Below are 26373 nucleotides of genomic sequence, written 5' to 3'. Positions count from 1 at the left end.
ACAGTCTCAGGCTGTGCCAGGGGAGGTTTAGGCTGGAGGTTAGGCGGAAGTTTTACACAGAGAGAGTGATTGCCCATTGGAATGGGCTGCCCGAGGAGGTGGTGGAGTCACCATCACTGGAGGTGTTCAGGAGGAGACTTGATAGGGTGCTTGGTTGCATGGTTTAGTTGGTTGGGTGGTGTTGGATGATAGGTTGGACACAGTGATCTTGAAGGTCTCTTCCAACCTGGTCTGGTCTGGTCTATTCTATTCTATTCTATTCTATTCTATTCTATTCTATTCTATTCTATTCTATTCTATTCTATTCTATTCTATTCTATTCTATTCTATTCTATCCTATTCTATCCTATTCTATCCTATTCTATTCTATTCTATTCTATTCTATGGTCTTTTCCAACCTCAATGGTTCTATGATTCTTACTGCCCAGTTACAAAGAATGCCCACATACTAAATTCTGTGGACACTTTATTCTTGTACCATCCCACTGGAACCTGCACACAAAGGCTGCAGCTAGGGCAGCAGTAAGCAAAGCATTTTCATAGCTGCTCAGCTTGCTGCTCTTGTGTTCTGTAGAAATGGCTCTGAAAACAGGGCACTGTATTAGAACTGGGCAGAAGGAGGGAAATAAAATACATGATTTCTCCCATAGCTAAACCCATCTTAATGAGCCCTTTCATAACTCTCACCATCTTTTTCACATCTTGCTCCCTTCCAAGTTATTGAGGACCTGTGCATAATAGGTATCTCCACTAGGACACCTGCAAGATCATATTCCTATAGCCTTCAGCTGCAGGGCAGTATAGCTTTACTTTAGTTAAACCAAAAATTTGGTATGCCCCTGCTTGGGCTCTGTTCCTCAACAATTTTAGTGATGAAGGGATCTTCTATTGAATGATTTATTGTACTGAGTGCCTCTGAGAATTGCTCTCCTTCCACATAGCCTGCACTAGTATGTAAATTAACATTCATCTGAATGGATGCTGCACGGAGAGCTCATGACAAAGTACGCAGCAGCGAGCAGCAGTGAGCACAGCAAACTCTTGATGTGGCAAATAGAAAAACCTGTTCAGTATTACACTTGTATTCTCTTCTGAAAACAAGGCATCTGTTGGGGATTCTAATAAAGCCTGAGCTAAGATTTGCTGCTGTCTTGTAACCCTGCATCAGACATAATTTGTGAAACGTTCAGAAATCTTTCTGGAGGAAATGTACAAGGCACTTAAGACAGATCCATGCAAAACTCCCCAGTTTCAGTCCATTTAATTCATACAGTGGGGGGAGGGGGGAGATTTTTAGATGAGATGACTCTTACTGTCTTCATGCCGAGCTGTAAGGATTTATGATGGTTTAAATGAACAGACACAACTCAGGACCTGGTGCTTTTTAAATAGCTGGGTTTGGATTTTGCTCTCCCAGCCTGTGTTTTTCATGGGATTTGTATGCAAATATGAATTAAATGCTGAATTGGAATTATAAAGAATGCCTTGATCTTTAACTGCATTTTATGGCTCCAGTCTGCAAGTGAGCTCCAGTTCCAGTGAAAACTGAATGCTGGTCTGTGCAAATGTTTAATGGAGCTTAAATGACTTTTTGTGCAATCCTGCTCTGAAGTTTTAACAGGTCTGCTCTTATCTCATTTACATCAGTGAATACTCAAGGCTGTTACTAGAGTAAGCCATTACCACCCTGCCATACCTTAGATCAGAATTGCCACCTAAATTCCAAACGAGGGAATTCAATTCAGGTTTGATTGCAAACATTTAGAATTGCTCTAAGTAACAACATTTTCATTGTCTTCTTGTTGTTTTGATTTATGCTTGGTTTTTGCTTGCTCATTATCCTTCTTTTTCCACTGACTTTCATTAATATTTATTGTCTGCTCTCAACAGCAGCTGTTTGATGAGCTGCTACTTACAAAAGAGAAAGAGAGGGAAATACAGCTTGGTATATAAAATGAACTCCATTTGGCTTCAGTAAAGAAAACAAGTGTAAAGTCAATGTAATGAGTTTGCTGTTTGGGGGTGTGTTTTTTTCTGCTTTACAGAACCCTGGAGTTGACTTTGGAGATGTTTCTGAAAGAATAGCTCTACGACAGCGACTACAGTGTCGGAGTTTTAAGTGGTACTTGGAGAACGTCTATCCTGAAATGAGGGTTTACAATAACACAGTTACTTATGGAGAGGTACTGTATGGCTTAGAAAATGCATCATGGTGCTTTAGAGCAGTCCTTTCATCCTAGTTGTGGGTATCAGGCTGTACAGAGCAATTTCCAGTCAGCACACTAGCAGCAAAAGAAACGCCTTCCCTTGCTGTCAATAAACACTAAGAAGCGTGGCTTTGAGAAGCCCTGTCCCCCTCATTTGGGTTAGCAGATTAAATCACTCTCACTAACCACTACAGGCAACCTCTTTTGCTTTCAGTCCAAAATAGAGAACATAAATTTGAGGTAATAATTCTCCCAAATAGGGCGACCTGCACTCAAAAGAGCTAAGATAATAATAGTTAATGAGTACACAGCTGAGGTTCTTGAATCCTTTTTGAGTAAAGAATTGCCAAACTATTTGAAGAATTACATTCACTTAATGAATTCATTTTTGCAGTCTTCCTTTTTCAGGGTAAAAAGCAACATATCCTTGTTCAGATTATGAAATGAGGCTACCATCTCATCTTCATCTCACGATGAAAAAGCCACTAGAGGAAAACCAATTTTGTTGCTTTGTGCTTGGATTCTGTGTTTTCATTTTCACTTGTGTACAGTATTGAGTGAGACCTTGGAACACCTACTTGGAGACACCTGGGTAGATAGGTGTCCACCTAACCCTAAGAAAATGCTGAATCCAAATGCATCAGAGATGTGTAGACTTTTACATTCACCTCAGCTGCCTGTGTCTTGTCTTTCTCTTCTGTGAACCAATCAACATATGCTTCAACATATGCTTGACCCCAGTCTTTAAAGAAGTCAGACATGCCCTCTGTAACTCTTTTAATCTATAAGATGTGCCTTTAATATGAGGATTGCTGTGACTTATGGCTTTGAACTAGAGCAAAGTTCTAGGAGCTCTCCTGCTGCATAATGTTTTCAGGATTCTGCTTTAATTGTCTGCTTGAACTACAATTAAATCCAAAGGCAATATATTTTCACACAAGACAACTAAATGGACATTATTCCTTTAGGTTCCATTTGATTGACTCCATATAAAAATAAGTCAGGCACTTCAAATATTGATACAAAGTGCAAGTTTTATTACACAATATCACTTTGCATCCTAATATAACTGTCCCTGGCAGTAACTGAGGGAAGACATTTAGTAAATTCAACAGAACCTATTAGTAACTGTCAGCTCTGAGAAGGCTGTTAACTGCAAAGTACATTGGCAGTTCTGCCAATGTTGTGTCAATTATACCAGACAGCAAGCTGGGCTCTAAACAAAAAAGTTTTTCTGTTGAGTGGTAACATGGAGGTTCTTGAGCCAAACAGGAAGTTTTAGTGATGCAAGTATTTAATTGATTAAAATTGATACTAAAATGGAGCCATGTAAGCTGTCAGGTACCACAAACCAGCTTAGATCCTTTTCAGTCTTGTATGCCCATAACGAAAAACTAGAGGCTTCATCCTCAATGACATCAAGCTTGCTAGTAAATATTTTCACTTCCAGTTATTTTCCTGAAGGAAATGATGTCTGGATTTTAGTGAGTTTAAGGGACTAGATGTGAAACAGATTGAAACAGTAGGAAAAATATATTTCCTAGTGACTCAGTTCACATATTTAAAGCCATGTCATAAAGCCATCTTCATCATCTTTAGCCTTTACAGTGCCTGAGACATAAAATAAACCTTCTGGAATTTCACTGTTGGTGAGTCCCCTTATCCTATCAGATTCCCTGTTACACTTGTACACCATAGTATGAAGGATTATTTATGGATGTTTTTCAACACCTCATGCAGCAACTCTCTCTATATTATGGGGGTGGCCAGACACATACTTCACTGTCTAAACCAAAACTGACCTCTTGACTGTTTCCAAACATCCATCAAAATAATTTCTCATTTAAGATACCTGTAAAAAATTTTCTGTGTCCAAAATACGTGTTCAGTACTTCTAGCCAGAAGAGAAAGAACGGCCTGAAATTTCAGCTACACAGCCTTATAGACTTCTAAATTCTTCTTGTCTGGGGAGGCATGGGAATTCTTTACCTCACTAGATCTCTAAACCCACACTTAAATATATGGAAAGCCTTCTAACGCTGCTCATCCCTGCTGTGTCCTTTCACAACAGTGTGCTTTATGTCACTTCTGTACAGAACCTTATACTATATTCTCGAGTCAAGTATATTTTTTCCACATTCTTTTTGCTTGTTTGTCTGTTTGTGTGTAAGCAATAGGAGCAAACACAAGGATGCCACATCCAGCACCAATCCTGGATAGTTCCTATGCCAATTGGTGAAGTCTCATTCTCAACATAGAGGGTCAAAAGTTATATTTCCGCAAGGGTAATTTGGAGCAAAAGTTGGCCTGGGTTTCTTAGAGGCAACCTTAGGGGTGTTTGATCCTTGAGTAACTGCTGAAAATACAACTCTGCCCCGAGGTCTGTAAAGACAGCAAGTTGTCCAAATAATGTCTTTTCCCGAAGCAAATTTGCTCTTGGCATCCTGTCACACCTGGAGAATAATCCTGGGCTTCTCAGGGAGGAACAGTTCTACACACTCTTTGTTTCAGCAGCTGTCCAGACTGAACTTGCAGCATAGAGATGAATTTCTAATACAGCTCTTTTCCTTCCAATCGGTTCTAGGTGCGTAACAGCAAAGCTAGCGGCTACTGCTTAGATCAGGGAGCCGAAGAGGATGACAAAGCAATCCTTTATCCATGCCATGGAATGTCCTCTCAGGTAAATGGTTACAATCCCTTAATTAATAAGAAACCTTTGACTTCAAGAATTTTCAGAGGCAACAGAATTTATTTGGTTTATTTGACCTGAGTCTGGCAGTAAATTCCTGAGTTGCAAAGGAAACCATCTGACCTTACCTCAGTCTTTTTGGGTTCCTTTTCCCAAGCTACTCAGCACATGAATCTATACATTGAAGATGCATCAGGAAAAACAGAAGAATCATGATCATTTGTTTTAATAACAGTGAGATAAACCACAGATTAATGAGTTCAGAGTGTTTGTGTGAGTGAGCAGCTCATCTCATTATGACTTGACTAATGCAGGAATACTACCTCTTTGAATTAACTGTTCATTGCTCCAGTAGGCTCCTGTGCAGAAATGATTAAACAGGCTGCTGATGCAATTCTCCAAGCAGGCAGAAGTTAAGCACATATTTAACATCAGCTTCAAAGGGAATTAAGGATATCTTGGCAGTTAATACTTTTCTAAAATAGGAGGCTTCTTTTTTTTTCCCCCTTATCAGTCCCAGTGCATATTATTATTTTCTTACCAATGTCTGAAGATTTTTAAATGGCATTTCTTCTTTTCGTGCTCATAGTGATGTCTCTTGGTTGTTAGATACAAATTGGATATTATTTAAATCCAGGGCTTGAGGAGCTTCTTCTGAAAAGCAATTCCAGTTTATTGTGAAGTATCACCCGAATTTCAACGAGACTTGGACAGGCCGGAGAACTGGGCAGGGAGAAATTTGATGAAGTTCAACAAGGGCAAGTGTAGAGTCTTGCACCTGAGAAGAAAAAACTCCATGCACCTGTATAGGTTGGGGACAGACCTGCTGGAAAGCAGTGAAGGCAAAAGGGACCTGGAGGTCCAGGTGGATGGAAGCATGACCATGAGCCAGCAACGTGCTCTTGTGGCCAGGAAGGCCAATGCCATTCTGGGGTGGATTAGAAGGGGTGTGACCAGTAGGAGGTTGAGAGAGGTTCTCCTCCCCCTCTACTCTGCACTGGTGAGGCCTCATATAGAATATTGATTGTGTCTAGTTCTGGGCCCCTCAGTTCAAGAAAGACAGTGAGCTGCTTGAGAGAGTCCAGCGCAGAGCCATGAGGATGATTAGGGAAATGGAACATCATCTGTATGAGGAGAGACTGAGGGAGCTGAGGGCTCTTTAGCTTAGAGAAGAGGAGGCTGAGAGGTGATCTCATCGTTTATAAATATGTAAAGGGTGAGTGCCAAGAGGATTGAGCCAGGCTCTGCTCTGTGGTGCCCAATGATGGCACAAGGGGCAAGGGTGGAAGTTGAGGCATAGAAGTTTCATAGAAATATGAGGAAAAATGTTTTCACTGTGAGGGTGACAGAGCACTGCAACAGGCTGCCCAGCGGGGTTGTGGAGTCTCCCTCCTTGGAGATATTCAAAACACACCTGGATGCATTCCTGTGTAATCTGGTGTAGATGATCCTGCTCTGGCAGCGGGGTTGGACTGGATGATCTTTCGAGGTCCCTTCCAGCCCCTGAAATTCTATGATTCTGTGAATCAAAATGACATAAATGAAACATGCTCATGTGTAAATAAACTCTGAATTTATCAGACTCAACAATTACCTGAAGTTCAGTTATATAGATGGATTTGGAGTCCTGCTCATATGGAACCATGGAGGCACAACAAAAGTTGCAAAATATAAATATTGCCTGTTGTGCTTAATTGCAAGCTGGTGAAGCATCACACCTTGTTAGAGTAAAGTGAAATGGACAGTAATTCCTGCTGACAAAATGTCCACCTTTGGCAGGATCGTTATGGAACAGCTGACTGACATTTTCCTAGTAAAGGCAGAAGGAACAGCCTCTGAGTAAGGTAACACAGTGGTGTTGCTCTAATTAGATGTAAATGAGCTTTTCAAGAAGACTCCACTTAGAGATGCCAAGACATTCAGAGTGCAGTCTCTTGCTCTGTTCTAATTTTGACCAGCAAGTTGCAAATTTAAATCCTTCCAGAATATCCCTTTGCAACATCTAACCTCCTATCATCGTACTAGCACTGAGAAGAGTAATGAGCAAATGTCTCTGACTGCAATTGATTTGCAGTGTAAGCCCTTAACCTACTTGTTTACCTCCATGGCTTCTGCTTCATAGCCTATGCTTGGACTTGCAGAAGAAGAAAACAGAAGAGGTCATAAGTTACTGTGGATTTATTTGAAAGGAAGTATGATGAGGCCAGCTTCTCCTGACTCGCTCTTGTAAATATTGGGCCCCAAAGTAGCTCACTTCTCAGCATCCAGCTTTGGCCAATTTTTTTTTCCATGGAGGAAGAGGTCATTTTCCTTTTAGTAATACGTAAACATATTGCCTAGTAGATGATACCTTTTGAATTGTGGGCCCTAGACTAAACACTGGGCAGCTCTTCTCAGGTGCAAATAACAATACACAAAGTGTTTACTGCCCAAGAAGCTGAAGCTGAGTAGTGACCAGTTAAATCTCTTCTGGCTCGCTTCTGCTGCACATCTTCAGTATTCTGTCTGCATGAAGTTTCTGGAAAAGCCTGAAAAACAGGATTTTAGACTTTATAGCCATAAGCTAGAGCCCTATTTTTTTTACTAGCACTGTATAAATGCATTAAAAGAGAAAGTCTCTCTTCCCAAACTCTTAAAATCCAAAGTCTCCCCTGTGTGTGAGAACTATAAAAGTAGGAGAAAGGCAAAAAGTTAATCTACCAAATCGTCAAATCATTCTGCAGCACTTTCCATTTCTCTTTCCTTTTTTCCCCCCCTTAAATAAAAAGCTAAAACAAAAAAAGAAAAAAAGGGGAAAAAAAAGTTCATTCTGTAAGCAACACCAAGCAAAAGGCAGAGGTGGTGCTTTGTCTAAGTTGACTATTTCACAGCCAAGCATGGGTTGCAGCCACTCGAATGCAGCCAAGTTAATTAATGATTACACAGCTGGAAAACTTCTATCACCTCACCACAATTTCCAAAATTAATTCAGTATGAGAACCACAGCTGCACAAACCCTAAGCAAGGATATTCAAGCACATAGCATGAAAGGTGTTGACAGCAAGCGTTTTAAGATATTCAATAAACATTTTTAAAGCCCCTCTTCTAATCAGCCTGGGTGAGCGTAGGTGTCTGCTGTGTTTAGGTTTTGATTTCTGACGTTATTCCTCCCAGCAAAGGGCATAAAGCATCCCTCCTGAATTGAGATTTGGGTTAGTGGTACATGCCTTCGGACTAGAAGTGAATATAAACACGGAACTCGTTTTCACCAGTCAGGTTATTGCTGGTTCTTGGTGTGTCCTACTGGTGTGAAAGCCTCTTCCTATTCAGCCACACTCTCATTTGGTTTTCATACTCTTCAATTCTGACAAGCAAATTAGCAGTGATTTTTAGCATACAGATAGTCCCACTGAAGCCAACAGAAGTCAGTCAAGTATATAAAGAAAGCAGAGGTAGGAATAAGATTACTGTGATAAAAGGTTCTTTTCTTCTACTTCTTATCCTTCTCTTTCCCTTGCACGTTGCAACACCTCTGCGTGGTGGAGTCCTGCATTACCAGTGAAAAAACAAACCCACTCCACCATTACTGCTCTGTGAACAAAATGCCTTTCCCTAAGGTATTCTCAAGTCAGTTTTTCCCATGATCAATCACATCTTTTCAATGACATCAGCTTTAAATGTCTTTATTCAAACAGTGACAAGATCTTTTACGGATGATATGGAATTCATTTAGCCTGATTTCACATCAGTTGAACTTAATGAATTTGACTTGAGCTAAGTCAGTGTAAGCTGAGAGTTAGAATATCCAGACAAGGTTTTGCAGCAGTCTAAGCTGATTCTAAAACTCACTTTATGGAAAGGTGGTGTCATTTTTATATGTGCTCATTATAACTGCAATTTAAATCTAATCCCTTTCAGGGAAAAAAAAAAGTGTTTATAAATACTGCTGGGAGAGCAATAGGAAACTTCAGGGCTAGATAAAACTCAGAAACAAAGCCATATATTGGTGATCTTGAACTGCCTTACATCTGAATGTAGTTTGTCTTGTGCAATCACCCATTGGTTCTGCCTGGGTGGCTGGGAGGGCCAAGGGCATCCTGGCCTGGATCAGGAGTAATGTGGCCAGCAGGAGCAGGGAGATTGTACTGCCCTGTGCTCAGCACTGGTTGGGCCACACCTTGAGCCCTGTGTCCAGTTCTGGGTTCCTCAGTTTGGGAGAGATGTTGAGATGCTGGAACGTGTCCAGAGAGGGACAACAAAGCTGAGGAGGGGTTTGGTGTGCAGCCCTGTGGGGAGGGGTTGAGGGAGCAGGGGTTGCTTGGCCTGGAGAGGAGGAGGCTCAGGGGAGACCTTGTTGCCCTCTACAACTACTACTTGTAGCCAGGTGGGGGCTGGTCTCTTCTTCCAGGCACCCAGCACAAGGGGACACAGCCTCAGGCTGTGCCAGGGGAGGTTTGGGCTGGAGGTGGGGAGGAGGCTCTTCCCAGAAGGGGTGATTGGCTATTGGGATGTTCTGCCCAGGGAGGTGGAGGAGTCCCCATCCCTGGAGGTGTCCAAAAAAGGCTTGAGTGTGGCGCTTTGGAGCCATGGTTTAGTTGTCAGGAGGGGTTGGGTGGCAGGTTGGACTTGATCATCTCTGAGGTCTTTTCCAACCTCATTGCTTCTGTGATTCTGCAGCACTGCACAATACCCTTTTGTTGGAAAGCAAATTTTGAAAAAGGAGGAGGAGGGGTGAACAGGGAGTCCCCAAAAGTGGAACAAGTTGTTCGTGGAATGGTGATAGAATGCGCAGGTTGTGAACCATCTGAGAGCACTTATACAGCCTCAGTGGAAGCATTCACTGTCTTGAATGCTGTGATGTGGAGCTGATTATACAGCATGTGAAAGAGGAGGAGAAGTTAATAAAATGGCATCCTGGGATAGAAAGCCCCCCCGTGAACAGCCTCCTTCTCCGCCCTCCTCTCTTTCCTTTTCACGCAGAGCTAAAAAGGAGGCACTGCAGCTGTGAAAGCAAGAACTCCCTTGGCATTGAGATCAAGCAGAAAGAAGGGAGATCTTGATGTTCGGATTCCTGGAGCTCGCAGCTATGCAAACAGATGGAATAAGTGGAGATGAAAGATTTGACTTGAACTGTTGCTTGAGGACTGATATTTCACATTTTGCTTGCTAGAGCTGTGGTTTTCCAGAGCTGCCCACTGGGTAGCAGATTTGATTCCTTGGAGCAGGAAGGGTGAAAGGGTAGTTTCTTAACTTGCAGGAAGGGCTGGGTCACATGTAGGAACCCTGGAAGTTTGGTAACTGCTCCTCTTTGTCTTGTAGTAGTGAGTATTCTGGAGACTTCAGGTATTTTGGATTCCTGAATAGCTCAGTTTCTGTGGCAGCTTACAGCTTGCCTTAACCTGGAGGGCTGAAGGATCATTAAAGATTCCCTTTTGTCTGGAGAACAAGAGTCAGAGCAGGTTGTTATATTTAGTGTGGAAAGCTACCAGACCCACCTATGTAACTGTTTCCTAGAAGCAATTACCTGCTGTTATTTTGTGCTTTTATTCACTTGACTGGAAATTAGCAAGAATGGGCTTTTTGAAGTCAAATCCTTCAATTACAAGCAGACATTTACTGATGCTCCTGCAGGATCACCTTCCATAGGCAGCATCACTGGTTTCAAATCAGACAGGATGGCTTTGATAAAAAACCTTTGACATCTCTTCCATTCTGCTCACATTTCTGAATATTGAAGGGAGAAGTTTCCTATGTTATCATAAGTACAGCAGATAGTATCAGGGTTAGATCTCAAGGTATTTAACAGAGCTCCAGTGTCATTTATGTGGATCCTTAGCTCTCCTCAGACAAAAGAAAAAGCTGAATGAAGATCTATCCTCCTGAGGTATAAAACTGCTTCTGATCTGCAGTTTGCAATAGGAGTATGTGGATACCTAAGGCACTCAGCCCATCAAAACTTGCACAGACTTTTCTTTTTAATGAATGAGATTGAATATTCCATAATGAAGAGGACTTTGTCATTTGATTTGGACTGGCTGCTACTAGGAATTGATTTGTTGTGCTGTACTATGCCCACAGCTCTAATGCAAATCGAGAAATCTTTTCTTTTTTTGGTATGACTGTGGCACTTAAGACCAAAGTTGAACACAGAAGGTCCAATTTTCACAGTTTCATTCCTTTCATGTCCCAGGTCCTGCTTTCCAATCTAGAGTAATAAGCAACTTAGTTTAATGCTTCTTTTGTTTTCACCGTTTATATTGTCTCTAGGAAGCTATGATATCATTGAATTAAAGATGATGTCTTTGGAGGGAAACGTTATTAATTGCATGCTAATTTCCTGAGCCTTAATTTCTGATCCCTTTTTGTAGGCACTAAAACTGTATCATGCCCAGTGGTCTGAACTGAGATAATTGTTTGTGGGTAGTTTTTCAGAATTCAACTTTGTTTTAGGATGAGCCTAAGTTTTAATGACTGTTGGAACTCTTGGCAGAAAGTTCAGATTCAGGAAAATTAAGCCCATGATTGATATTCCACTTGTCTCACCATTGTATAGATGCTGGTTTCCTGCACTGAGCCATCTCTGACTCTGCTGAGCTGTCATACAACTGCCACTTTCAATTTTGGAGACACTTAATAGACTTAGTGTATCTTCCACTTCTTTCTGCATCTGTGCAACAAAGTCTTTCCCAAGTACAAGGCTCCTGTGATGCAGAGCACAGGAAATTCTAGCTAAAGAGAAAGAGTATTTTAGAGCAATTTAATGTTAGTACAGGAAGTGCTGCTTGTCTTAAACCATAGGGAAATTTGATCCTATGCAACAGAGCAGGCAGCTCATTAGTGATTGTGTTTATCTAGAGAAGGCAAAGGCAAGCAGGTTTTGAGGTGGTATTTTGAGACCTGGAGAGGCATAATAAAGACTGCAAGATGAATAGGTTTCCCAGTCCCTTTAAGCTCTAGCCATGCCTGCAGTTTATTCAAACTCTGATGAGTACCCATTGGATTTGAGAGGTGTGAAATGCACAGACAGGTTGTACTTTTTGATTGGTTGGTTTCTTCCCTCCTTGTTTATATGGGAAAACCAGAAATTATTCTGAGCTGGCAGTCTGTTCATATTTTGCATCTCTTTGCTTGCTTGTGCTTCTTTTACACGTCCCCTCTATACCTGTACAGCCAAAAGGGGAGGGAGGCAATTAAAGTTTTGATTTAGTGTGCATTGGCAGTGCCTCAACAGTGACATTGCTCATACCAGGAAGCCTCCTCATGTAGTTATCCCTCTGCTTGCTTTGATGTAGGCTCTGTGTTAACTCTGTGCTTCACATGGTTGCTCTGAACAGAAGTGGCAGGTGGGAAAATGAACACATACTTTGTCAAGGGATATCTGGTCTTGGAGCAAGCAGACCATGCTCTTTTAGCACCAGCAAGATGATTACTCACAGCATGCTTCTTCTGAGGTTAATAAGGATGGCTGTAGAAAGCTAGGCTCTAATTCGAGGGGTTTTGATTGACTCTTAAAGACATCTCGTGCACTGGTCAGGAGCATCCAATAAGTGGCAGACACTTGTGACCTTCCTTCCCTTTCTTGTTAAGTAATTTCAGCTATATAACAGCAATCAGACCAGACAGGCAGTGTATTTCCTGGGTGATAATTGCATTTCTTCAGTGGCTCAGATCTTCACCCTGCAGCATCCAGCCTCACAGCATACAAGTCACGTAGCTGACTCCGTTTTGCAATCTTTTTGGCACCTGGATGCTGCACTTCACTACTTGTAGGGTAAGAAAAGCAAAATATTATGCTGGTGTAATGACTCTGGATTTAAACACAGAAGTGAGAAGTTCATATGTCTGATTTGGTACCTTGGCCTGCTGCCAAATTAACATCCTGCATTTTTACTTCAATGTGATTGGAAATCTTCCTCAACAGCTTCTCCTTCAACTGTCTAGGAAGCCGCAGTAATTAAGGGGATTACTTATTCATTTTTGCAACTTATAAATGAGGATTCCATAGCTATCATAGCTCTCTCAGTATGATGTGATAATGAACTGCAGAGCACCTTTGCCTTTAAATCAGCATCCTAAAACCATTCTAAAGGCTTTGAGGCTTTATCAGAAGACAGAGTGAAACAAATTGTACTAGGGAACAATTTTCTGTAAAACAAAAAAGAATCTGTATGAGACAGAACATAGGGTTTGAAATCATCCTTTCTCTCATCAAGATTGTGTTCTTCAAGCCTGCTGTAATCCAGCAGTTCCATAATGGCTTCTTGGGTTACAAGAAACTTTTAAAGGTCCCCAGTGTGTTTCCAGGAAAAGCTTTTCTGTTGCTGTTTGTTTGTTCTTGGAGGTTTTGGTTTGTTTTGCTTTTCATGCAGTTCCTTGAGCTCTGCAGGTTTGTCTGCTGCCTGCTTTCCTGTGAGTCTGTGTGCTGGCTGTGTCCCTTCCTACACACATTGTAGGGAAGGTTGTGCCATCCCAGAGAGCTTGTAGCACTCAGAGAAGGAGCAGCATCACCTTCCATTCTGACTCAAGACATAAGAAGGCAGAGAGGCAGAAAAGGCTGCTGTGATCAGAGCAAAGCAGTTCTCTTGCAGCACAAATCTGTATCGTGACCATAGGAGCCATAGGAAGGCACTCTCTGGGTCCTTAAATATTTTCCTTTGATCCACTATTAATGTAATAAAATATTACAAGAGACCTTTTTTTTTTTTACCTCACTTTCTACATATTGATTTATTTATTTTTTTCTTGAGGACCAGGAATGACTCAAGGCAAGGGAAATCATCTCTTAGGAGAAAGGCTAAAAAAGAATATATTCAATCCTGTAAAAATTAACCTGAATGATTGTGCCTGCTTAGAGTTTGTTTTTTTAATAAAAATAACCCCTCTAAAATAATAAATAGTCCTCACCTGAGGCCTCTAATTACAGCCAGTAGCATTTACCACCTCACTAAACTGCAGAACAATTAAGCCTCACACAGAAGTGAAAGATCAGTGTGACTCTGTCTACGCAGGCCTGAAGCATATGTTATCAAATTTGCTGTTATTTCCCTCAGGATTTCTTCATTCTTGGGTTATTTCCGCCCCCCACCCCCTCATTTTTTTTGGGTGCTGATTGCATGGCTGCCTTATTTTGGTAACATTTGTTTACAAAACCTAATTAGACTTGTTGCTATCAATAGCCTCTAACAGAGCTCTTAAGAACAAACTGCATGGCAAATTGACATTTTGTCCTCGTTAAATCAGCTCCTGCTGCGTTCCTATGATTTACATATTGATTACTTCACTTTCTTGATTGCCCTTTTGCAGTGAAATAGTGGGGAGGGAATGGTGGGGAGCAGAAGAAAGAAGGGAATGGTGCATCCTAGAAGAGACCACATGTGGGTAAAGCAAAATTCCCAGGCTTTGTCTTTGAGCAGTATGTCCTGGACTGGGAAGGTCCCAGCATGCAGGATAATAAAGGAGTTCTCACCAGTGCTTAGGCCAGAAAGCTATTTGGCTCCATGTCCCTTGTAGTGGTGTGATGCTTTAGCCCACATGCACCAACAATAAAAGCACAGCTAAACTCAGTTGGAGAAGTGAATGGAAAGCTGTATTTTACAAGCAAACCTACACCCTACAATGGAATGCAATGAGTATGTACAAAATATACACTGTTTACAATATTATACAAGAACTTACAGGAAAATAACACAAGCACAGATCCTCCCAAGGAGAATCCCCACCCCCAATTCCCCCTAAATTTCTCTCCCCCTCCTCCCCTTTCCCCTAGTAGTTTATTAGGCAAAAAAGGAGAGAGAGAAAAGGATATTAAGGGAAGTTTGTTAGCTCAAAGCAGTTGTTAAGAAAGTTAGTTATTCTTACCAGTTTGCAGTTCAGGGTCGACATGCATGCAGTCTGGCCAAGAACTAAAGTCAGAACAGACTGAAGCTGAAGTGAGTGAAAGAATGCTAGAGAGATTTGGTATGGTACATCTCACATCTGACCAATGAGATTCGTTTAGAATTAATCTTTGTTTTCCTTTTTACACCTAAACATTCAGCTAGAGAATTCTGCAGCTGCCCTTTGCTTAAAGGGCAACCTAATCCCTTCACTGGGGTCTCTGGGGCTAAAGCCTTCCCTTTCCTTTCCTCCCTAGCTTGTGCGCTACAGCTCGGAAGGCGTCCTGCAGCTGGGGCCACTGGGCTCCACAGCCTTCCTGCCTGACTCCAAATGTCTTGTTGATGATGGGAAGGGCAGGACACCAACTCTGAAGAAGTGTGAAGATGTCCTGAGGCCCGCACAGCGATTCTGGGATTTCACACAGGTACGGAAGAGCTCAGGGAGCCTGGCAGAGATCAGCTGGAGAGGAATGGTGGTCTAGAGGGTATTAAATGAACAACAAGGTGGTCTTTAGAGGACAGTTCCCGGAGTCCCTCTTTATGCCTTCCAGGAATAGTCAGATATGTTTTCTATAGTTCATGTGCTATCCAGGATTATTTTTTTTTTTTGTATATTACTAGGAATTTTTAGTTATCTTTTCTTGGAGCATTCTCAGTTTCTGTAGTAATTGTCAAGAACATACTTGCAAATTATTTTTGTGTGTTTAAGGATTTTTATTAGAACTTTTCTAGCATCTTTCTAGGATTTTTTAGGTCTGAAGCTTTAAAATAAATATCAGGGCTTTCAGAGGCATTCTCACAGTCTCTTGGAGTCTTCTCAGAGTCTGCAAGGATTCCCTAGTGCTTCTTACAGAATTTCTAGTGATTTCTGTGGACTTTTCTGGCAGTTTCTAAATCTAGAATTATCAGGGAACTTGTATGGATTATCTAGATTGTGCTAGGAATTTCAAGCACTTTCTAGAGACTTACTTGATATAAACAGAACTTTCCAGGCATTTTAGACTGCTTTCTAGGGATTTACAGGTTTAGCATTCTTCTAGACTTTCTCCTAATTCCTCTTTTCATTTTTGTTTTTTTTTCTCAGAATGGTCCAATCATCAGTAGAGACACTGGCCGCTGTCTAGAAGTGGAAATGTCAAAGGATGCAAATTTTGGGCTCAGATTAGTTGTACAAAGATGCTCGGGGCAAAAATGGATGATTAGAAACTGGATAAAGCATGGCCGACATTGACTGCTGGGGCTGAGCAGCTGCCTCTCCTGCTGTTGTCCATTGCTCAGTGTGCCATATCTTGCAAGGCATTTGTCTTTAAAGCAAATTAGCTTGAACAGGACTTGGCCCTCAAGAGTTCTCCACAGCTGGGCATTCAGAGGAAAAAAGAAGAACAAGAGAAGCAGACACATACATGCCCTATTTGACTCATTCTTGCTCCAGTAGATGACCTGGAAAGCTGAACAAGAGTTTTCTGGTGATTTGGAAATGTTGTAAAGATCAGAACACAATAGAAATGTGGGTTCCTTACGCTCTCCTGGAGGAGTTAATAGACAGATGTTTCTATGATGAGTTCAAAGGAGAGATCCCAATACTGCCTCATAAAGAGAGTTCTCTGGTGGGTAGCTTTTTAGCTTTAAGTTATTGACTGGTGCACAACTCCTGTGGTGAATAATCATGTGCCTTTTTATTGTACTTCGTATAAAAGGGGACTGGAAAATCCAACCTTTTCAGCATGTCTGGTTCATTGTACTAAACAAGAAGATCTGTAAATAACACTGCAAATATAATATAATATATGATAAAACTCAAGGTTGATTGTTTAGGAGTCTCTGTTTGTAGAAAGAGACTGTTCCACAAATGTTTACAGGTGGTTCTCAACCTTCAAGCTGTTGAAAAGCAGCATTTTAGAGCTCTCTTCTAGTTAGACACAGGTAAATGTTGAATAAGTAAAATAACCACATGCTCTGTTCTATTGCCACATTTTACATTTTTGGCTCCAAAGGCATCACAATGTAACACTTGCATATTGAACTCTTTTTGAGGCAGTAAATGTCCTAGCAGATGGAGGAATTTCTAGAGGCCTCAGCTGGCCCACAAGTCCTGACTATGTAAGTGCAAGGTTCCCATCCTGCAGTGCTGCTCATGTAGGTACACAGTTGGGTTGTTCCAGAAACTGCCTGGAAGCTGGATGGTCATTACTCTTGAAAACAAATTGACTGACTTAGGTTCCATCTGTGAAGTACAACAACTTGAATCTTCCATTTTGTTACCCATCCTGTGAAAATGTCAAATGTGAGCAAACAGCTTTGTGAGCACCGTCTGGAGAAATTTCTTCAACAAGCCAACAAAGTCTTTTCAGTGTTTGAAAAACAGAGACCTAGTGATGAGAGGGCAAACCAGAGCAAGAACTAGACAGCATATACAAAAACTGTTACTCTGAAACATAAATATTTTACTGTAGTTGACCCATTGACGGCATCTTTGTGAACCTGAACTTGATAATGTATCCAGTGGCTCATGCAGCATCTGTGCACGAGTGGCCCGAGCAACGACAAGGCCTTACCTGACCACTGTCAACATCAACAGCCTTTGGATGTGGGTCCATGGCAGACAACTTTTCACTACAGAAGATTCAGTTGTACTGCAAGAGAGACAGAGGAGGTATCTGTTAATGTCACTGTTTAATATTTTATAGTACTTGAAAAGAAAATGAAGGTTGGGTTTGTCTTACTGAGCCAGGAAAAGAGGTAATTGCAGCTACTGTGGTACCATGAATCCTGATGATCTCTTTCTTGAAGAGCTTTTGCCATTCCTTCTTCAAGGCATGCTGAACAAAATAGAATGGAAACAACATTTTTTCAAGGGCATGATATGTAATAAAATATTTACTTTTAACATGCAAAATCCATCAGTTCTTGTCAGCTCTTGGTTGGTATCTAGAAAGCATATCACTGTATTTTGCCCCAAATTCATCTTTCTAACAGCATGTAAGACGTAGTACAAAGCCATTCCCCTTGATTTAGTTTGTGGCTGAGTGCTGATCTTTTACTTCTCTCACATGAAAGAAGGGCAGAGAAGAGCAGGTAGATCTGCAAAGGTTTCAAGCAAGCATGGCAACCCTTCACTACGACACCACTCTAACAAACATGAATTGGTCATCTCAGAATTTCACTGCTGCCCACTGCAAAGTGTTTGAACGTGGTCGCACCATCTGAGAGTGGTCAGTCCTGGTAAGATTTGAGTGCAGAGGGCACAGGCTGCAGAAGGCTTGCAAGAACAAGACATTCAGTGTAAGAAGGAAAGCAGATTTAGGGGATAAACGTCTGAGATTTACAGAATAATGTCAAAGAATTGGAATAGCTCTTAAAAGTGGAGCTGGCATTTTCTGTGATTGTCATTTTCTTTTTCAAGGTTTACCAAAACAATTTCTTAGACTTGAAAAACACATCTGTTGGATTATTTCTGCTTTAGTCTTTATCTGTATGAACCACTGCTTTGGCTGTGGTATTAACACGATGACTCTGCATGTGGGAGGGTCTTAAATATTCTCTCATAGAAGGAATAATAAGAACAAATAAAGGCTTGGGTATTATCTGTTTTAACCAAGGTCTGTAGGCCTTTTGTCAGTATCTCACTCCTTAGTATAATCTGAAGTCCTGCTTAATGTTGTGTTCAAATTTTCAGCCACGTTTCCCATAGCACAGCAGTACAGATATTATGGGAAGTATAAACCACAGTGTAACAGGACTGGTAGAGAAAATTCAGATCAAAATCTTCAGTTGCTATTTTGTTTGATTTTAGGAGATTATGGAGTTAGATACTGGATCCTAAGACATGAGAACAGAATGTGAGAAAGAACATAAAGTCTAGTACATTGCTATCAAAGGCCAAGCATTAAAAAAATAAAAACAACTTCTGTAAGCATGTGAAGTTCCCTAAAAATTAATTTGAGTCTTGTGGTGGAAAAAAAAAATAACAAAAAACCCTTCTTGCTTTGAAAGTTCTAAACTGTTTTTCAAGCTGAAATTATTCTTGCCTTGATTAAAGCCATTGTTCCTCAGCCAAAATTGTCCTCTAGCTTTATTGGCTCAGTGGTTCCTGAGGTTTGCTAATCTCCAGCGGAAATCACCTAAGAGAAAGGAGAGCTAAAAAAGACCAATGGATTCCCCTGCATTTACAGAAATATCTGCGTTGTGCTTGTCAATGAGGCATGAGAACTCTTCAGGACTGCTCCACCCCCAGAAAGCTAAATTCTGATTAAGAATGGTTCCACAGAAGTGATGTAAAACAAAGATATGAAAACTGACAACAGATCTTCATACACAGTCTGAGCATGTTGAGCTACCTATCTTGAGTCAAGGAATAAACTGACGGCTTGATGTGTCTGAAGATGCAGTCCCTTGTTTATATTTCTTTTCAGCAGCCTGCTCCTTCTTAAAAACTATGGTCTAGTAGATGAAAACCTCACTTGCCCTGTGACAAGGGATGTAATCTGTTTGACATGGGACAGATGCAATCTTAAGTAGTTAAGCCAAAGCTAATGAGATTTAATGAAATAACACCAGTCCTAAACTGTTCTTTAGATCAGCTGCACAGCATGTAATTCCTTCAGTATCCAGTATTCATTTGAAATGGTTCATTAACAGCCATACTAAAGCACGTTAGGGCCTTTTTCAGGGCCCAATGAGTTGGAAGAACTTTAACAGAAGTTGGAGTTTAGAGGGAGTTTGGCATATTAGCATTTAATTAGGATACAAATACCTTTGTCTTCTTCCTGAAAGGCTTTGGGGGGAAAAACAACTGTCAGAATTTGCCTCATTGAAAATGTTTCTAGCAATGATGTTCCATTTTTGACTGCTGCTATTTTGACTGCCTGCTTCTTACTGCTCATCAAAGTCAATGATGAGGTCCTGCCACAGATAAAAGATGGTATTGTGAAAAACTAACTAACAAGCTGGAGAGAAACCAAGGAATGATCATGTCTTTACACATCTCTGAATCTGGATGCCACCAAAGTAAACTTAATATTATGTTCTGTCTGCAAAGAATCATAAACCTAACACATTCTTGTTCTGCTTCATCAGGAATCCCTACTCAAGAGATCACTGCAGTCTCTACCAATCCATCTCATTTTGCAGAAACAATTTCTTTTGTGTGGGTGTGGGTGTGGGTGTGGGTGTGTGAGACACTAGTGGACTTAAGCTGAGAGCTGTAATTGCTGAATGCATGGAAAATACATCAGTTGGTACCCTGGACTACTGAAATGTGTGCATCATACATTTACAGCTTCCTGCATGGTAACAAGGATGTTCTTGAAATGCTAATGCACTGAGGGTATTCTGCTGGAGTTAGAGTCTGCTTACCAAGTGAACCAAGGGAACTCAAGGAGTAAATACAAGCATTATACAGTCAGTAATTCCCAGTGAATTTGGTACAAAGTGCATCAGTATTTGCAGCTTCTCAAAAATGTAATTAATTGCCTTTGGGTCTTCTCTTAACAATCTCCCTGTTTCACTCTGATAACTGTTGAAATTGCCTTGTCCCCATAAAGACCTGGGGTGCTTATGCCACGTGAAGATTTTAGCTGTGTTTATAAAACGCCTCAGCCACCAAGGGCAGTAGGAAAAAAAGAGATATGCAGTGACCTCCTTAGTACATTGTAATGGATTTTAGAATGGTTCCACAAAATACATTGACTAGTATTACAAACACCTTAACAATAAGATACTAAAGGTCTTGAGTTCATGGGTTGCCCTAAGAACAAAACATAATTTCTTTGGCCCAGTGAGCAATATGTGGCAACTCGGTGCCGAAGAGCAGAGCTTCTGAATCGAGAGTGTTCTTCAAAGATGTCCAGAAGCACTTGTTACTTTCCATTGGCCATCACCAAGTAATGTGCAGTTTTCAAACTCTTTGTAATAAGTTTAATTAAAGATGCAAGAACTAGAATGAGACTTGTGACTGCAAATGATTTTTTTCATTCTGTGGCACATCATCGAATCAATTTGTATTTACACTTGAAAAGCTAATAAATTACTATGCATTTTACTGCTGACAGGCTCCATTTTTTAATCATTGTACATTTGGGCACTAGCATTAAAATTCAAAGCTGTCATACAAAGGAAAACTAGAAAAGCAAAGTATACAGATGTTTTAAAATTTAAATTGCATGTAATCTGCTCTGAAAGGTAGTCAGCCCATTTTTGAGATGAGCAGAGCACACTTTGCAGCAGATTAAAGTGGACGAGCTCTGTGCATGCCAAAGATGTCCATGCATCACCAGACACTCATTGGAGACTCAGCCCCTGAGTGTGCACAGCCAAGATGAGACTGATGACAACAGCACAGACTGCGACTCTGCCAACACTGCCAGACCTGAGGGGAGGCTTCTTTTGCCATCCCAGTACAAAGACAAACCTGTGCAGTGCTGGCAGGTACCAATCCACACGGCAATACAAGCTCTGTTCTTGTGTGGTCCTGTGGGATTGCTCAGTTCTCCAAGAGAAGCATTCAACCACAGAGTTTAAAAATCCCCATTAAAAAAAAAAAAATTCCAACCTTGCAATCATCATTCCTGGTATCATTGAGGCATGGGGGGAAATATGCTATCAAACCAGAGCCAGAAAGCTAATGCTGAAAGTGTTTGGCTTTTTTTCCTCCCCTTTTTTTTGTCCTAGGAGTTTTGCATTGGAGATAAGCTTTAACAATTCACCTGTGCAAGAGCACAATTGATCTGTCATTGATGTGTCACTGTTCTAAAGATCACAACCAAAGAAACAGAACAACTTACATATCCCAAATTGCCTGGTTAATACAAAGGACTGAAGGATATCCCACACCCTGTGACCTGACCTACATCAGCAGACAGGCCAGGCTTGCAGTTGACATAAAATGTCATTGTGCTGCTGCAGCCAAGGAAGTTGTGGGAACTATAGTAATTTATACCATCTAGAGAGCTGCTCTGTTGCAACTGATGATATTGCTATTGACTTGAGGCTTTTTTTTTTCCTGCTTCCAAAGTCACTTTTATCTGCCCAGAGGCAGAAAGAAGATATGAAGTGCTTATGAACTCCCTTCTGTACTGTGCAAGGGACCAGAAGTCTACACAGCACATCACCTCATCATTGAAAGCAGTCAGTTATTGATGTCCAGATGAATGAAACAGACAGGGAATGTGTAGAATGATCTTTTCATCATATATCTCCCCCTAATTTCAAGAGGTAAGGGCTTCCCAAGCCAGAGGCCATACACACCAATCCAAATATCAGATCTAATAACTACCGTGGACCTATACATATCTAATCCACATATACCTCTGGATATAACAACATCCTGTTGTAATAAATAACAGAATTGCTGTGAGTCAGTAGCTGGGTTTTTTTGTTCCATAGGATGCCCTGTAGTTCTCTGTGGCAAAAAGCTGCGAATAACTGCTGCCAACTCTTTTTTAACACCCTTCTTAGTTTGACCTCTGTCATCTCCTTTCAAAATAAATTTCAGAAGTGATTGAGTGTCATGCTTTTTGTATTGCTAGCAAACAACTTCGGAAAAGCACCAGCAGATGCTCTGTGTCATATATTGGATTGGGTGATAGCACAGTGAGAACTGATGGGGTTGTTGAACTGCTCAGCAGTATAAAACATGCATTACTGTTTTTAACACTGATTTTGGATCTCAGCCAGACTGTTTCTCCCCTCTGTGTGTGTGTGTGTGTGCACAAAGTTTGCAATTGATGATCAAAGAGCACAGAGAACCTGAGAAAGAATTTGATGCTTGCTTTCATTCCCCTAGAAATTCTGCCCAGCCAAGAACTTATTCAATGCCTAAACTCAACTATAAACCTAAGTACCAGCAAATGAAACTCATCTCTTTTCATGCAAATTTAGCACAAAACTTTTCCTCTTAGCATAAACTCACCTACACTGCTTACCCACATTCCTTGACCTTCCTTTCAGGCACTTCTTGCCACCATAGAATAGAATAGAATAGAATAGAATAGAATGGAATAGAATAGACCAGGTTGGAAGAGACCTTCAAGATCGTCACATCCAACCTATCATCCAACACCACCTAATCAACTAAACCATGCAACCAAGTACCCTATTAAGTTTCCTCCTAAACACCTTCAGTGATGGTGACTCCACCACCTCCTGGGAAGCCCATTCCAATGGGCAGTCACTCTCTCTGTGTAAAACTTCCTCCTCACCTCCAGCCTAAACCTTCCCTGGTGCAGCCTGGGATTGTGTCCTCTTGTTCTGGTGCTGGTTGCCTGAGAGAAGAGACCAACCTCTGCCTGTCTACAACCTCCCTTAAGGTAGTTGTAGAGAGCAATAAGGTCACCCCTGAGTCTCCTTTTCTCCAGGCTAAGCAATCCCAGCTCCCTCAGTCTCTCCTCATAGGGCTTGTGTTCCAAACCCCTCACCAACTTTGTTGCCCTTCTCTGGACACTTTTCAGCAAGTCAACCTCCTTCCTAAACTGAGGATCCCAGAACTGGACACAGTACTCGAGGTGTGGCCTAACCAGTGCAGTGTACAAGGGCAGAATGACCTCCCTGCTCCTGCTGGCCACACTGTTCCTGACGCAGGCCAGGATGCTATTGGCCCTCTTGGCTGCCTGGGCACACTGCATACCATCAACCAGAACCCCCCAGGTCCTTCTATCATTCTATTTCCCTAATGTAATTCTGTAACTTATTTTCAGCTGAGTTACCAATTTAGATCACCTGCATTGGATAAAGAAGTCTCCTAACTAACAAAAAGAATTCTGTTGCTTACAGCACTTAGGGAGTGAAGGTGCTCCTTGCAAAGTGATGTGGCATTCATTAGACAATGTGTACCATTTTCAAGAGTCTATTATTTTAGAGAAGCCAAGTAGGACTTCCTAATGGCCTTTATCTTACTGGCTGGAGGCTGCAACATGATTCCTTGGGTGGGTCCAGATGGCAGAAAAAAGTTTCTGAGGAAAAGATTGTGTGTCAGTGTTGTAGCTTGGAGTTATGGAAATGGAATGATAAGGGCAAGGCATACCATGATTTCCTTGGACTAGAAAAGTGGGAGTTAGACATTAAAAACTGAGCTGCACTGCCTGGTCTGGAAAGCAGGAACTGATATGCAGCAATTCATCAAGTTACAGTGCCCTGGGTTCTTTACATGAATAACTGAGCTTTAATAAAGAGATTTTAATCAGGATTTAGGGAAGATTTTTTCCGCTTTTGCAGTTTATTGCAGTGAAATCTGTCTAATCTGTTGACAGAGCTCCAAAACATACACAAGTTGGTGCCATGATGTGTTAGCAGTGAAACGTTTGCCAGACCTATTGAAATTCTCGATGTACTGCAAGCATTCTGTGCAGAAAATGGTGCCACCTACCAGCAAGAGGGAGGAAATTAAACAGCAAAATGATTTGTTTAAACTGAAGAAACTGCTGCTTTCATTGCAAGCCTGATGGGTTTGCATTAAGGAGCAATTAGCTTTTTCAGCTGCTAGGGATGGTTCTGAGTAAATTAAGTGCTGACCTGGCTGGCTACTCTCTCACTGTAAGAGAAGGTCTAGGCTAGAGAAACACTGGATGTTCTCATCTTGCTGACCACAGTTATGAGAAGTGGATCTGCATTAGGAGTGCAAAAGTCCACCCCACCTAGAGGTAAGTAGTTAAATATTTTTTGAGAACCTGAACCTACATAGTCTGGATCCAGTTTTTCTCTTTTCACCTGGTATAGTTTATTCTGAGTCACTCTGGAGAGCAGAGTGTAGGTTCATGAGAGTGATACAAGTATTCTGAAAATGTTTCTCCTTGCTCTTTGGAAAGGTACATTTTGAATATACTGTCAGAGTTGTTGTCTAAAATACTCAGAATACATCCCAGCACATCCAAGCCAAGTGTTTCCCTGGCAGTTTCAAGCTATCATAATCCTGAAGTCCAGGATACTGCATTGTGCCACCGTCTTCTTCAACACATAAATGAAATTCAAAGCTTTATTGGGCTCCTGAGGGGCAATGAGGGATTTGTGTTGTGTACAGCCTTATCAGAAAAAAAGTCAGGGCACTTTTCATCTCTTAGGAACCTTCTTTATGTTCTGTTCTAGGAGCCAAAGCTCCTGTCTTAAGTCTGAAACAGTTGCAGCGACCCTTTTTACCATCCATCAGGCCAGAGCAACGTAAGGCTGTTCTTTTTTATGCCAGTGCTTCACTGGGCTTAGTTGAAGGGAACTCTGTGTAAGTGTTAAATCTATTTAGAACCTTCTAAGGTTTTTCTGAAGCACTTTCTTAACTTCTCTGACTGAGAAGTTAAGAAAGTGATTTTTTTTCCTCCCCTTTCTTTTCCTTTTGAAATGTATTGATCAATGTGGGCAAAAATTTTGTCTGAGGTAAACATACACAGTTTCATTGAGTCTCACAGAACTGTTCTTTTGTACACCAGCAGAAGATTCATCCCAAACAAGCAGGAAAAGCTTAGAAAAACAAGGCTTCTAATTAGCTAATTCATGACAGACCTGAGGGCTTCATGAAATTTTGGAGGTTTAGTGTGTTTATTGTGCTCACGAGGACCAGAAGGTATCCAGTAAACCTGGCAAGTCACAGCACCAAGGCTGGGAGTGGGGGGGTGTGGGTGTGAAATAGATAAAATACAGATTTTAGGATTTGGTTTTGCTCATAGTTTCTGTTTTGAAATTTACACTCTAGTTCATTCAAGAATTTCATAGTGAGAATGCAAATCTAAGGAGAGAGGCACAGAAGTAAACTATCAAAGGCCTGCCAAGGTCTTTGCAGACAATTTCTAAGTACCAGCTTGGCTCTCATTGTTAAATACCTGAATGTGCCACAAACACTAATGACCTGCAACACCTTTGCAAGGTGTATTCTCTCTCACAAAGAGGAGCAATTGCAGTGCAGGGAAGATGCAGATTGGGTTTGTCCTAGCTCATTTTAAACACCTGAAGAGAATGTCCTCATTGCTCATGGCACTGTCTGGAAGGAAAATAGACTCTGAGAGGAAAGAGGTCTTTCTTTTCCCCCCTCTTTCTTTCTACCTTTCTCTAAATAATTGGGTTCTGGGTTTAAATCCACTAAGAGCAAGAAATCTGGCTGAAGTGGTTCACCAGTGGCATTCTGTGACAAAAGAGGGAGGCAGTACTTCTTGAATGAAGCAATGACAAGACATGCTTCCTCCCTTTATTCATACAGGCAGGGAGTTGTCAGACTTAATGCTGAGCAGATGCAGTTAAGCTATGGGGAAATTAGATGTAACTGAATGCAATATGGTGAGTAAGAATGTGCCCCCTCAGACCACAATTAAGCATAATGGTAACTTGCTAGCCTCCAGAAGAGCTAGTCCACATTTACACATGAAATTTACCTCACGTCATTTCTGTTTCAATGGTGTTCTCCTCCAAGTATCACCTTATCAAATCCCTTCCATTTTTCCACCAAAGAGAAGTGTCACCTAGGGAGAGTGGGTTTTTTTCAGGAGCAGCTTCAATTTTGTCTTGAGGTAGAAGTCAGCAGATGCTTCTTTGGTTGCTGGTTCTAAATCAGCTTTTATGATTCTATTTCTGGCGTCATTACTTCAGACTTCCAGTCTTGCTTTTCACCTTCCACAGCAGTTTCTCTGTTCTGCAATAAATTCAAATC

General features: G+C 41.2%; 1 protein-coding gene across 2 annotated transcripts in view; it reads left to right on the top strand.

The window, feature by feature from the left end:
• GALNT9 (polypeptide N-acetylgalactosaminyltransferase 9) overlaps window positions 1-19903 on the top strand; it is a 175208-nt gene extending 155305 nt beyond the window's left edge. For both annotated transcript variants that reach the window (XM_009911015.2, XM_054172907.1), the window contains exons 8-11: window positions 2046-2183; window positions 4792-4887; window positions 15008-15175; window positions 15835-19903. In XM_009911015.2, the coding sequence (XP_009909317.1) occupies window positions 2046-2183; window positions 4792-4887; window positions 15008-15175; window positions 15835-15981 (549 nt within the window). In that variant the 3' untranslated portion in view covers window positions 15982-19903. The remainder of the gene's footprint in view (window positions 1-2045; window positions 2184-4791; window positions 4888-15007; window positions 15176-15834) is intronic.
• Window positions 19904-26373: the final 6470 nt, after the last annotated feature.

Source organism: Dryobates pubescens, chromosome 25, assembly GCF_014839835.1.
Source record: "Dryobates pubescens isolate bDryPub1 chromosome 25, bDryPub1.pri, whole genome shotgun sequence".
Classification (NCBI taxonomy): Eukaryota; Metazoa; Chordata; class Aves; order Piciformes; family Picidae; genus Dryobates; species Dryobates pubescens.
The sequence above is the reverse complement of the archived record's forward strand: the minus strand, read 5'-3'. Positions and strand labels throughout refer to the sequence as shown.